This window comes from Juglans regia, chromosome 7, assembly GCF_001411555.2.
Source record: "Juglans regia cultivar Chandler chromosome 7, Walnut 2.0, whole genome shotgun sequence".
Classification (NCBI taxonomy): domain Eukaryota; kingdom Viridiplantae; phylum Streptophyta; class Magnoliopsida; order Fagales; family Juglandaceae; genus Juglans; species Juglans regia.
Window position 1 is genome coordinate 7,372,246 of NC_049907.1, and position 15,563 is coordinate 7,387,808.

General features: G+C 32.9%; 1 protein-coding gene across 1 annotated transcript; it reads left to right on the forward strand.

The window, feature by feature from the left end:
- Window positions 1–8,321: 8,321 nt before the first annotated feature.
- On the forward strand, window positions 8,322–11,039 carry LOC109001484 (rop guanine nucleotide exchange factor 3). The gene is made up of 7 exons (XM_018978788.2): window positions 8,322–8,773; window positions 8,879–8,995; window positions 9,075–9,229; window positions 9,316–9,390; window positions 9,487–9,777; window positions 10,229–10,573; window positions 10,704–11,039. Exons 1-7 carry the CDS (start codon window positions 8,461–8,463, stop codon window positions 10,806–10,808), a joined length of 1,401 nt encoding a protein of 466 aa, XP_018834333.2. The 5' UTR covers window positions 8,322–8,460; the 3' UTR covers window positions 10,809–11,039.
- Window positions 11,040–15,563: the final 4,524 nt, after the last annotated feature.

Below are 15,563 nucleotides of genomic sequence, written 5' to 3' on the forward strand. Positions count from 1 at the left end.
AAATATTGAGGCCCCTAATACGGTCTCTAATTAGGGCCCAATAGAAGTTCAAATGGTAGCCTATGAAAGAAAAAAGAGAAATAAGACTTCTGTTGTATAGAATGATTTTGTTAAAATTGAACGAGATGGTGCTAAACAGCCTCAATGGAAGTGGTGTTAAACTTTGTTCAAAGCATCTCGATCGAGTTTTAAGACTAAATTGCGTGTGCGTGTGCGTGTGCGTGTGCGTGTGCGTGTGCGTGTGTATATATATATATATATATATATATATATTATCAATTTGAAAGGCTTTAAACTTTCATGAATTTCAATATATATTAGTTACTAAAATAATTAAGTGAATTATTTTATAAATTTAAAAAACCAACAAACTTTTACAAAACTTAAAAATGAAACAAATTAAGCATATATCAGCTTGTGAGATCCTTATAGATGGAAGTGAAATGAACTAGAATAAACTTTGGCATGAATCCACTTTGAGATTTTGTTTTTGGACATATTCGTTTAATATTCCTTGCAATACAAAAATGAAGTGATTATTCAGGATTTAGAGGTTTTCACTTTCGATAAATGTGAATTTTCGAAACTCACGCAATCATCCAAATATATATATAAGATAATTTTTATTATTTGAGTAATATTTTGGGTGTGCTGAAATATTTTGGGTGTGAAGATCTTTACTACTATAATATCCATGGGATGATACCGTACAAAATTGTGTACTAAGGAGTCGTATGGACTAAGAAACACTCTCAACCCATCTCATCTCATCATTATAATTTTTTCAAATTTTCACACAAAATATAATAAATAATTCAAAATTTTCAAGTTCTAAAACAATAATAAATTTAAAAAATAATATTCTAACAGTATTTTATTCAACTTTTAACTTTATAAAATTATCTCATCTCATCTCATCTCATCTCATTATTTAAATAGCTCCTAAGTAAAAGAATTAGTTGGGTTGACTCACAAATTATCTAGCTAGGTTGTCTGGAAATGATCCGATTAATAATTGAATCAATTGGTTATGTGCCAAATTGACATTAAACTCGATACTAGACCACTAGTACTTTGTGTTAAGTTTGTTTCGAGTTCGCATGTCATATGAAAAATTGACAACCTACTTATCTGGTTATGTTGGACCCTGAGAGCATCACATAGGGACTTCCAAAAGTCTAGCTAGTTCTAAAAATGCATCTCTCTCTATTTTTAACATTTAACTTTCCGAAAAACATAACATTTCACTCTTTATTATTTCTCTTTTTTATTTAAATATTTTATCTTTATTATTTGGGTGCTATCATATAGTTTTTTATCGGTTAAGTTGACGAGTTGGAGATAAGTAGATTTAAATCGCTGACATCCGCTAGAGAGTAAACTGCCGTCTTTACTAATTCTATCATATTTTATATACTGTATCTTTTTAATGGTCATATTTTTTTAAATTCATACTACTGCTGATGATATTTTTTAAATAATTATATTTGGGAATGGTCATATTTTAAGATATTTCGTAATGAAAACCTTTAACTGGCCAATAAGCAAAATATATACTTTTTGTCAATGTATTTATCAAAATATAAAATATGATTTTGGCTATCCCCTGCCAACAAAATTATGAAAGTTACAAAAATATATACCGACTAATCTTTTTGTTTTATTAGTTTGAAAAATAGAAAAAATTAGAACAAAAATACGAGACCTATCGAATCTTGAATAAAAAATATATAAATAATGTTTAGCTTTGCTACAGCTTCCAAATTTGAGAGCAACAATAGAAAAGCTAAAATAAAACAATTCTACTATGTACAAATGAAGTGTCCAATCGCCACGTAACTGGTTGACGTGGCATTTTGCATTAAAAGCATTTCAATCATGTAAGAAGAGGACATCTGGCAAAAATTAAAAAAGAAAGAAATTTGAGAAGCCATCGGACTGAAACTCAGGAAGAAGACATCTGAGAAAAAGTTTTGATATTTCAAGTGAAAGCATTTCACATTTTGTTAGAGAGCATTCACGCTGAAAGCATTTCGATCATCTGGGAAGAAGAATGCCCAATATAATGACTCGTCCCAACAATTCTAAGGTCGATATATTAATAATCTTTATTGGGCTTAAATTATATTTAATGGGTCATATTGGATAAGCCCACGAGTAAAAAATTGTTGATTACTCCTTTGAGTTTTAATTAACCTCAATAATTAGGTTAAATCTCATTTATTATTTATTGAATCAGTTAGAGTCCTTTTAGAATTTAAAGATCGGCCATTAGAAATTTATTTCAACTTAAAATCATTACTGATTGAATTCCCTACATAGTCTCAGTTACTACCAATCCTATATTGAATGAACTACTAAATCATATTCTTAAAGTCAAACTCTCTTCTTAGATGATCATGACTGAGTATTCAGCAGATTAGTGTCACTACATGTATTAACCAAGTCCAACTCAAACTAGTCGTCACCCTCTCCCAAATATCTCTATAAATATCTCTCTTCCGCTTGTTATTTGGAAAAAACCATAAACCTCCAGTCCAACACTATGATTGATTTTGTGTTGAAAATTTTAAGAGGAATCACTACAAGGTAAGTAGCTAAATTAGAATTAGCATACGTTAAGTAGTTATATATATTATTATTAAAGCAAGTTCTTTCGAAGCTAGTGTTTACGTGCGACACATGTCATGATATTTGCAAGCATGTCATTCATCATGTTTCGTTCTACATATTATAGTTATGTATGTATTATGCATCTCACATTGCATAAGACATGTAAGTTTTCATAAGATCAAGTATAAGATAAGTTCATAACAGTTAATCAGATAGTCATTCAGATGTATAGTACCAATGCAGTCTCAAGGTGGGTGTGTAAGCCACGGACTCAAGCGTGGTCTACAATAGTACGCTAGAGTACTGCACAGTCGTCTTCCTTTGCTGCAGCATGGAAAGTTAGTGCACAACCTTGCACACATAGTTAAGTGTGTTGGCCAGCCAAATCAGTCAGTTAATTCAGATAAATCAACCATGTATAAATAAGTATCATTACGATTAGTCATGATTTTAAGTTCTCAACATGAAATATTTTATGAAAAATATTATATTTAGTATGTTTATGTTATAATGGGTTTCATATCGAGTTAGTTATCGAATCATTTTCGTTTATTTTTATATTTTTAAACCACCCCAGGTCAGGATAATTATGGATATAGAGCTACAAGATGAGACTTAGTCTAGGGAGGTGTGACAGTGGCCTAAATCATGTACAGAGATTTTATGTTGTGAGAATTTTATGGCACGGGTTTTGAGAAGTTTTAATAAATGCTTCCGCGCACTATCTTTTATAATCTCAATATTTTAATAAAGAATTATTTTATTTATAGAATCTTTATACTTGACGCTTCCTTTAGAATAAAAGAAAATATTTTTAAGTCAAGCTTCAGTAGGAGCACTCCGGCTCCCGAAAATTTTCAAAATTGACTTTATTATTAACCGTGGGGAGTTGAGTGTTACACCCACACTTGGTTTGAGTGAGGGCATTTCGACTGAAAGGAAGAAGCCATCTAAGAAGAAAAATGCTGAAACCCATTTCGATGGAAAGGAAGAAGACCATCTGAGAAGAAAAACACCCAAACCCATTTCGACTGCAGAGCATTTCGATGGAAAGGAAGAAGACCATTGGAGAAGGAAACGCCCAAACCCATTTCCAACAAAGCATTTTGACTGAGAAGAAAAACGAGGTCCGAAATCCATTTCTTCTCTCAGCTTGCCTTTGCCTAATCTCAGAAATATTATAGATATAGATCTGCCTATTAGTTTCTCAAATGCTGGCTATTTTGTTTGTTGGATTTGAGTTCTAGTTGCATGCTCTAAGAACAGTTTCGTTAGTTTGTATTCGTGGCCACATGAAGTACACGTTCTTCTTATTTTGTCATCTATTTTTGTTACCTGCTAAAATTAATTTTTATTACCTCCAATAACAAAGATGTAGAAGCTTCAGGTTCTAAATCAATTCTTCCTAAGCTTGCTTTAATTTATTGGAAACAAACTACATAGACACTTGCTAACTTGTTTGCCATACATAAGATCTAAAAATAAAAAAAAAGTTTTAGTAGTGGAGTCTAAGGAGCCAGATGGTGGCTTCACTGTGTCAAACTTTACCTATGATCGTAATATGGTCCAAGAGCTTGCCTCTCTAATGATACTTTACCATGAATATCTGTTCTCCTTTATGGAGCATGTGATATTTTATAAGTTTATGAGTGTAAATACTCTATATTGGAAAAAAAAAATTGTCTTGGGCTGCTGCAAAAAAGGAATGTATGAGAACTTATGAAACTGAAAATAGAAAGTTAAACGCTTTGCTTAAAAATGTGAACAAAGTTTATGTCATTTTATATATGGTAGTAACATGTCATTTTATAGATACTAATTGGCATCTTTAGAGGCGTGTGTTGAACTTTTGTAATGTGTCACTTCCACATACTGGCCTTCTTATTGCTGATGCTTTACAAAATTGTTTTCAAGATTGGGGAATTGAGAATAAAATTAGTTCAGTTATTGTTGACAATGCAAGGTCTAATGATGTTGTCATTAGGATCTTGAAAGATGATTTTAGCTTGAAGAAAACATTGTCTGTTGGTGGGCAATTATTTCATGAACGTTGTTGTGTACATATAACTAATTTACTTGTGCAACATGGACTTAGAGAGATTAGGAACATCGTTGATTGTGTGAGAGATGATATAAACTATCTGGTAGCATCAGGCTGTGTTTGGTTGCAAGACTCAATTGAGCTTAATTGAGCTCTGTCTAATTTTAAGCTGAGTCAAACATCCAAACACCCAACTCTCAAATTATTAAACTCATTTCAGCTCAAAACCTCCTTATACGTGGGACCCACAACCTTTTTTAACTTTACACATCTTTATACGTGGGACCTACAACCTTATTCAACTTTTCATAAAAAGTACTAAACTCATTTTAACATCCAAACACACTTTAAACTCAGTTTAGATGGGCCCCACAGAAGTCCCTACACTACTCAACTCACTACTATTCATAAAGAACTGAATTCAACTCAACATCCAAACGCAGCCTTAATGTTGGATGTTGTAATTCAATTTAAAGAAGTGTTTATTAGATATGGTGATAAGGATAACAGTTTTGAGTGGGTTCTAAGTGTTGAAGATTGAGGGCAAGTTGAAAATGTTTGTCAACTACTTGATATTTTTAATGAAGTAATCAATATTGTATACGGAAGTGCTTACCCAACAACAAACATATTTATTTATGAAGTATGGAGAAGGAATGTCATCTTTGGGTAAAAAGTCTAGAGATGAGAATAAGTACATGAAATCAATAGTAAGAAAAATGAGTTCTAAGTTTGAAAAATGTTACGGAGAGTGTAATCTATTGATGGTAATTGCTACGGTGTTAGACCCTAGATTCAAGATGGTGCTGATCCAGTTTTGTTTTACTTGAATTTATCAAAAGCCGGAAGCTTCCAAGAATGTTGAGCATGTCGCTTAAGTTTTGCATGAGTTGTATGATGAGTATGTTAAGGAAGACAATTCAACTATTGAGACACAAAGAGAGCAGAGAAAATGCTCAAATAAACTTTTATAATAGTTCCTCCAATGGTGGGCGAAGCATGCAGAGTGGCCAATTATTGTTTAAATTTTTTGTTAAAAATGTTGATACAGTGCAGCCAATCAAATTAGAGCTCGACAATTATTTAAAGGAGAGTATATATATATATATATATATATATATGTATGTATGTATATGAAAAGGGTTCAAATGCAAGTTGCTCTGGAATGGCGGAAAGTAAATAGTCTCAAGTTTCGAACTTTGTTCAAATTGGCCCAAGATATATTGGCTACACCAATTACCACAGTTAGTTCAGAATTAACATTCAGCGCAAGTGGAGAGTTATTGATCCTTATCGAGCTTCATTGTCAACTGAAACGGTATATATATTGTTATGCGAGTCTGATTGAGTTAGAGCATTATATGGGTTTAAAAAATCAGAAACTAAGACTTAGATTTATTTTAATTTTAAGTTGCTATTTTATTATCTTATTGGATAGTTATTTACAAAAATACTAACTAATATTTTTCTTGTCAATAGAGGGAGGTTCCATCATAGTTTTAAGAAATGAAAACCCCAATGATCTACATGTCACGGTCATAAAAAAAATGTGAAAAAATGAAAACTTAATAGAAAATAACTAAAATAGACAAAAATTATCTAAAATTTGAAAAAAGAAAAAAAAAATAGTACCCTATGGATCCGTTTGAAATTGGGCAAAACCCGAATGACCAATATCCTTAACTTTGGTCAAAACCTGTAAAAAGTAGGAATGTTCTGCACCTTGGAGTGGTAGTACGGGACTCAAAGATAGATCTATATATATATATATATATATATATATATATATATGTCAATATTATATGCGTGTATGAATTTGTTTTATATGCAGAAAAGTTGACCTCAATATAATTATATATATCAATTAATTAGAGTCCTCAATTATAAGCCACCCATTCAAGAGCCCAAAAAGATTATTATCAGAAGGACTCAAAACTGGGAAATGGGATGCACGTCTATCACACCTGCATGCACCTCTTTGAGACCAAAAAAAAAAAAAAAAAGCCAAAGTTTATTATTATTATTCATACGGCCTAAACAACATTAATTTAAATTATCAGGGACTGCATGATTAATTTCAAATAATAAATTATTTATTTTGTGGGAATAATTAAGCAAAATGTGGTCGAAGGGTGAATGCAATATTTCACAAGCTTTCCAAACCAACCTCCGACCAACCTTTCTTGAACATGCATGCAAGTGCATGGGATCCACCTCCTGCACGTAGTACTTCTTCTTCTTCTTGGGTCCTTCTAATTTTAGGTTCAATTAACCTTTGACAACTAATGATCATCATCATGGGTTTTATGCATTTAATAATTAATTAATTCACGATTCTCAGTCCTAAAGAATAATTATTAATTATTCATAATCTGCATGCATGCATAACACTATTTTATTTTTTTATTTTTATAATGGTTATTGCCAATTTATAAGTTCTTTATAATCTTCATGAAGGCTTTGAAATCTGAAAAATCCAAAAGATGCATCAAAATTGAGGGGGCAAAGTTAATTTCTAAGGAATTTACCATATAAAAAAAAATTAATTTTTTGAAATTTGGAAGGTCTCAACACCAAGTACTAGTTCTTCCCCTGCTTGATTATAGATCTTGATATATTTGTGACTACCAAGCTGAAGTTTTTACCGTAAATATTATATTAGAATGTGTAAATTTTGCACACTCATTTTAAAGAAAATAAATAAATCTAAATTTTGAATGAATTTGTGCAATTCTCAGCATTATTCAATCATCTTCATGATTCAGTTAACAACCATTACACCTACTGATCATGATTTGGTGGGTGATGACAAAATTAGTGATCTTACTTTCCCTTTGCCATATTGTCAATCACAGTAACAGTGTACGTGCAACCGTTTAACTTGAAAACAAAACAATGATTAGGCAAAAAAGTCTACACAATAGAATACTTGAAAGATTTTAGGATCAGATCGGAATCCGGAATACAAAATTTCAGGCAATCATGTAATTCAAACTAAATATGTTCTTATTTCACAAAACCAATAATAATATATTATGTATATATATATATCGATGTCCAACCATGTCATACAATACTGCATGTCCTTAATTTCTCTACATATTTTGCAAAGATTCAGCCATTCTTTGCAACTGGGTCTAGCTCATTTGATCAAATAGGTCAACCGCACGATCAGACGGCCAATTGTGTTCGAGTTCTATGATTATGGCGATATGGGTATACCGGTATGTTGCAAGAAAGAAAGTTGTTCTTTAGAAAAGAAAAAGATTTTAGAGGCATAAAGATGCAGCATGCGCTTAGGGGGGAACAGTTTCAAACGTTCTTCAGCTAGCTTAGCTTCAACAGTTCAAATTCAAATCTTGCCATTAAAGGTAAACATGAAAGAATATTAGACCGTTGCTTCTTTTCCCAACCGTTGTCTTTGAATTTTTAAGTTTCAGTTTTGTTAGAACTACTAACTACTCTTGGGAATTTTTCATAACACTGCTTTATTACTAAAGCTTTTGCTGCATATTCAGTAGTGAATTATTTAAGACTCCTGACAGCAATAGCTACATCTCAGAAACCTCTTTTGCTTTTTTGTTCCAAGAAAAGAAAAAGAAAAGATTCATGCTTTTAGACTGTTAAGTTCTACAATTTCAAGACATTTCCCGGGTCCAGCCTTTTTAATCAGAGTCCCACCAAAATACCTATGTCTGAATGTGATAATGAGGTTCTGAAATCTTTGAGCCCACTAACCCATTCCGTGAGAGTTTCATGATTGCGTGCAGGTTTGAGCAATTTAGAGCATAAGTTACAAAACTCGAATGGATAATTTGTCGAATTCTGATGATTATGATCTGGGTTATCAACCTTCAGTTTCTTCAGTGGATCAAAATGATCTATCAACTTCAGAAACTCCAGGGCGTTCTACGATGAGTGGGAGCCCTTTTGCATACTGTAGGACTAATTCTGAGGCCTCAGCCTTCTCAGAGCCTACAGACGGAAACAGCTTTTCTAGTGAACCTTCTCCTTCCCCCTGGCCAGTAGCCAAATCCAGATCCCTCTACAGACTACCAATGAAGCCCCACAGGCAAGTTGTGGACGATAAACTTGATGATCATGAATCTACTGATTTAGGTGAGTTTGCATTGTCTTGCTTTGGCAAAATTCTTGTCTTTTAAGGGGAGAAAATTTTGAAAAGGCAATAAAATTTTGCTTAATTTATGTGAAAAATCTTGGCAGAGCTTGAAATGATGAAGGAAAGATTTGCAAAACTTCTGTTGGGTGAAGACATGTCTGGAGGTGGGAAAGGTGTCTGCACTGCTGTGACTATCTCAAATTCCATAACAAACCTCTACGGTAATTAAGTTGTAACAGATTATAATTTCTGATGAAAAGTGATTATGCTCTAATTCTACATCTCTTTGATCTTCTGCAGCAACTGTATTCGGCCAAAACTTAAGGTTAGAGCCTCTGAGTCCTGAGAAGAAGGCTTTGTGGAAAAGAGAAATGTATTGTCTTCTATCTGTGTGTGATTACATAGTGGAGTTTAGCCCAACCTTGAAAGATTTAGATGATGGGACAACTGTGGAGGTGAAATTTCTTTGATGCATATCTGATGCTTCGATGGAATTTAATTGTTTTTACCTCTTTCTGATGCAAGTTATGATGTATTTTAGATGATGGCAAGTACAGCAAGATCGGATATTTATATTAATCTTCCTGCATTGCAGAAGCTTGACATGATGCTCATAGTAAGACAAGCTCCATTTGCAAAAACTCATTCTTTTCTCTAATAGAAACGACACATTTTTCTCATAGCTCATGAAGGATTAAATTTTCTATGACAGGAAATAATGGATAGTTTTGAAGATACGGAATTCTGGTACGCGAAACAGGGGAGCATGTCGGGGAATTCAGTTCGTTCAGGCTCATTTCGAAGGGTTTCTCGGCGGAAAGAAGACAAATGGTGGTTGCCAGTTCCATGTGTTCCTCCAGGTGGCCTCTCTGAGAAGGCAAGGAAGCACTTGCAACACAAACGGGACTGTGCTAATCAAATTCACAAGGCCGCCATGGCAATTAACAGTACTATTCTTGCAGAGATGGAAATCCCAGAATCATTCGTGGCAACTCTTCCAAAAGTGAGTCCTCATAGTTGATCCAACAGTTCTACAAAAACTTGTGTTTCTGAAACTACGAGTCTCCACGAGTCCAATGGATTTATCTTCCAAATTAGATGTACACTGAAATTTTGCAGGGATTGGGAAATGGTTGGCGGATTAATTTAGGAATTAACATAAAAACTTTGACAGAACTTTCCAAATAGAGTAGAAATGGGAAATTTTCAAGAACATAAAGATGAAACATATTAATTGCAAGAATGAATTTGGGACAACTATGTTGACTGCTAGGAATACTTGAGTAGTTCCGGGCATATTTATCTTATGCATATGTCACAACATTAGGCACACAAGTATGTAAGTTCAATGAAACAGTAAAGTGTTCTTAGGACTTTTCTCAGATGGTTGTGTCAGTGATAAAACAAAAAACTTCCTGGTTCTGACTTCATTTTCTCCCAAACATTTTGATCAGAGTGGAAAATCATGTCTAGGAGAATCGATTTACCGCTGTATGTGTACCGGAGATAAATTCTCACCAGAACATTTTCTTGACTGTCTGAATATAACATCCGAACATGAAGCACTTGAGCTTGCAGACAGGGTTGAAGCTTCTATGTACACATGGAGGCGTAAAGCATGTATGAGCCATTCAAAGTCATCCTGGGACCTGGTAAAGGATCTCATGGCTGACTCTGACCGGAGTGACAAAAATCATGTTCTAGCAGAGAGAGCTGAAAGTTTACTGTTCTGCCTCAAACAGAGGTATCCTGAGCTATCACAGACAACATTGGACACTAGCAAGATTCAGTACAATAGGGTAAGTTTACGGCAATCTTTTAATGCTATATCATAGGATAATGAATGGTATCTTTATAATTTCACATGAGCTTGGCATGTTTAAAAGATTCATTACAAATTTGAGACTTGGAGGGAACTGATATTTGCAGGATGTGGGGCAAGCAATATTAGAGAGCTACTCAAGGGTGTTGGAAGGCCTAGCGTTCAACATTGTAGCTTGGATTGAAGATGTTATTTTTGTAGACAGAACATGAGAAATGAACAATAAGGCCAGAAATGGGTCCGATATATCTTAGTCCCAGTGCTTTCCTTGAGCTACTATTCTTTTCTTTTCACAAACTTTTGCTGCAAACTTTTCCAGGAGGTTAAAAAAAATGCAGTGGATGATCCTAGGAAGTTTACTTGTATGTTTATGAGCTTAAAAATGTTAGCTATAATATGTACAACATTTTCCACAACCTTTTAATGATTTTTAGCCTAAATTGTACATTAGCCTGGTCAAACAAACTCCCAAAATTTAGCGGAAAATTCTTTTAATCAGTCTCTATTCACTACCCCACACCACACACTCTATGAAAAATACCCTGCACTTTATAAAAAAAAAAAAAAAAAAAACAAACTATAGATATAGTATGAAAGTGAATAATGACTGATACATAAAATTTTTCAAATTTAGCAGCTCCCCAAACCCCTAAAAGAGTTCACAATTACAAGATAGTATACAAACCTCACAAATTACAATAAGACCCATTGCAGTCATTAAAAAAAAAAAGTCATAATATAAAGAGTATTTCTATCCAGCTGCCTACACCGCACACTATTGTTATTTTTTTTTTAATTTCTGCTAAACTAATTGAGTTATTCTACTCATCATCCATACACCACATATTTGTTAAGGAAAAAAAATATATAGTGTAGAGATAATGAGTAGAATTATTCTAATATAAATACCTTTTTATAATAACTAAGAGGAATTCTGGGCATCAGTCCATAGCCGCAGCACACCTGCGTGCTGTGTTTTTTTTTTTTTCACTCAATCCAGTGGAGTGTGTGATAAATAGTAAGCTGATGTAAATATTTTTTCAATAACTAATATAAATACATTATAAAAATATAATGTGTTTGGTGTGTCAATCAATAAATAGGCTTATTGATGCAAATAAATTTTATGTATTTAAAGTAGAAAAAAAATGGTAAATATTATTTCAAGCTTACTTCACAAGCCGAATGCTCCATCAAAGTATATGATGATGAGCAGAAAGGACAATGAAACACAAATATGGAAAATTATCTAATAAAAAAACCTTATCCAGACAGAGGAAAACAGGAAACGTCACCAAATTATTAGTTTGAGGAAGCATGATGTATGTTAGCAGTCAACTCTTTTGGGGTCAACCCTAACTTTTAAAGGGTACTTTTGCAATAATGTAAATAGAATATTGCAGCAACATAAAGAAATAAATAGGAAAGTGGGTCACTACTTCAATCTAAACCCAACTTTTGGCTCTTATTTAGAACGTGCGAGGACGTCGTGAAAGATTCCTCTATTTTTTATTTTTTATTTTTTAAATATAATTTGGATTTAAAAAAAAAAAAAATTGAAGCTGGGGTATTTTAAGAATTTTGCTTGATTACTACCAAAATCTAATGGTTGTCATTAAATAAGATAATAAAAATCTCTGTTCGTATTCCTTGAGAAATAGAACTTAAAATAAGAATACTCATTTCACAAACCAAACGGAATCAATAGATGGATTTACCTTAAAAAGAAAAATAAAAAATCTACACAACCTCTTACTATTTACACAACCTCTACACTCTACACTTTTTTAAATTTTTATTATTTTTTTCTTTTATCAAATATTTAATATATGAATAATGAATAGAAAAATTGAATTAATTTAAAAAGAATAAACTTAAAATAAATATTAAAAATTTAAAAAAAATATAATGTGTGGAGGATGAGAGAAAAATATAGCCATAGTAGAAGCTTGAGAAGTTCGATGAAGTAATGCAATTTAGACCAACAAATAGATATTTATAGACCCGAACCCCCCTCGTTACCGTACATGCGACTCTCACTGCATACAACTCACACAAAGACTCCTAAACCCTAATGCTCTAAATGGCTAGGCACCACTCTCTTTCTAAGTTATTTCAACTCTGCCCTGTGTGGCGGCACGAGCTACCTAGCCCACACAATGTGGGCCGGGGGGTCCAGGCCCGCCCATTTAATACCCCACCCCCAGCCTAACCCACTATTATACATATATATATATATATATATATATACACACACACAAATATTAAAAAAATATTAATAAAACGATGTTGTTTTGGCTTTATTTTTAATTAAACCTAACTCTTCTCTCTCTCTCTCTCTCTCTCTCTCCTTTTCTTGCCTCTTGTTGCTCTCAATCTCTTAGAGCATAGTGATGTGCTATGCAAAACACGCACACCAACGATAGCAAACAAAGTAAAAACAATCGCGATCAAGTACACGATGTACAATATACGTGATTCGACAAATTACCTACGTTCATAGAGTTACAGAAATCTTATTAACAGTGGAGATTACAATCACTCTATCTCAACTCACAATCTCTAGGACTTTTTGCTCTCTCACATAATATATACTCACTTGATAATTGTTCTCTCTCAAAATATGCTGAAAGTCGTACAAAACAAGTAAAATATGACATATATATATAGCAAATGGTGCTAGAAACCCTAATCTAGCACCGTTTGCTATATATATATATATGTCATATTTTACATATCTCGTCTTGCTCTTCCCCTACTCTTGGAACTTGACCTGTCATGTTCTTTGCTCCGATTGTCAACATTCAGGGCTGATCCTGAACTTGAGAACTCACCCGAGTCTTTCCTACGTACCTATTCAGCAAGGACTATGTCACGTATGTCGTCATAGTTCAATTTCATCTTGCTGGCTAAACTACTCACAGTCATCCTCATGACCTCCCAACTATTTGACAACAATGTCAACAGAATCAACGTTTTGATCTCATCATCAAACTCAATCTTTATAGAATATAGTTGATTTGTAATCGTATTGAAGTCATTCAAGTGTTGGGCTACAGACATACCTTCTGACATTTTTAGATTGAACAATTTTTTCATCAAGTGCACTTTATTGTTCGTCGACGACTTTTCCTGACAAAGTCGCCATGAAATTCACTGTGGTTCTCTCCTTACTGACAAAACAACATTGACATTGAACCTTGTAGAAAGTGATGGAAAATAAAGTGCTCCAAGTGAGTAAGACTATTTCTATATGTTTTGTTTGCTCATGAAACACATAAAATCATTCTGATTTGATAGAGGTACAAGAAAGGGTTGGGGGCAATGAAGTAGGAGCAGTATTTTGCGAGTTGTTCCAACCACTGCGATAATAGTTCACGAGCCCTAAAAATGATCTTAGCACCTTGATAAGTGCTTGCCATTGTCTTTGATGGCTCTAATGCCCATCCAATTCCCTAGGAATAAGATCTCTGTCTATCCAAAGGTGCAGGTCCAGTCCCTACACAAAAATAGAATACCCGAAAGCGGACATGAGAGGAGAGGCAAAGCCACTAGATGTATCTTTGTTTTGATATTTAGGACACTAAGTCAATTTATAATCTTTAACACCAGCTTTGAATTCAATACTTTTAGTCTCAAATGGTGGTGGCAATCCTCCCAATGAACTCAAGTTTTGTAGTATGCATAGGATCAATTATAACAAGTCACACACTCAAATACAAAACAAAGAAATGGCCACCCCCTTGTTCTAGAGGCTATTCTACAAGGGATGGGATTGTTACTGCAACCTTTTCTTCCAATGTATGTGGATAAAAAAAAATTGAGAAAATCATTTTATTTAGATCTATAAAGTCAACAAAAGCTAATGAAGCAGTTGAGAGGTTGAAGACTAGATTGGTGGCAAGAGATAGACACGAGCCTAGAGTCGAAATTGAAGAATGGACCACTCGATAAAAGAAAATTGAGTTGAAGCATGGTTAAGTAGGTAAGTGAAGTCTCTCTCCCTCACTCTGTGGTCACATCATGATGTTACCTATAAATATCAGATTAGTAAGTCCATAGTTCATCATACATTTTATTTTAGGTTTGCCTCCTCTCTCACCATTTCCCAAGATTTTAAAAAAAAAAGTAATTTCTTAAAAACCACAAATTCAGAAAATAAAACATGAATACTTATAAAAAGAATTAAAAAATTATGATGAATGTACAAACCTGGAAAAGTAAATGTTTTTTTTTTTGAAAAAAAAAATTGACTCAAGTTGGTTGAATTTTATAGTGAGATATTTTGTCTTTCTCAAGGGAAAGGAGAGCAGATTTAATTGTTTGGAAAGATGATAGTCAAAGATTGATATCCATGGTAAGAAAGAAACATGAATAATATGAGCAATTATGATCTCTTATTAGTTATTACCAAAGCATTGATCCCAAAAAACTAAAAACAGGTTCCATTTTTTATATTAAAATTAACAGTAAAATTGTCCACAGTCACCCCACCCTCTACAGACCTTTAAATAATAATAAGGTGAAATCCAGAAGCGTCATGCTACAGCTCGAACTCCCGCTTAAGTGTAGTATTATTTTATGTGTTTTTTTAAGTTATTTTTTATATTAAATTTTTAATATTTTTTAATATTTTAAAAAAATAAAATATCATTAAAAATATCATTAAAAAAATACTTCCTTAACTACAAAATAAAATAAAAAATTATAAAAAATATTTTTTTATAATTTTTTATTTTACTTCGTAATTAAGAATAATATTATATTTTTTTTATTTTTTTAAAATATTTAAAATTATTAAAAAAATTTATATAAAAAACACATAAAAAAAACACTTATTAGATCCCACCGGTACCCCCAATGGGAGATCTAGCATTTTCGAAACTGTAAAGAATGCTTTATAATACTGACCGTGAAGAACTTTATTTATTTTTTATTAAATCAAGTCATGCATCAAGATAAGATTG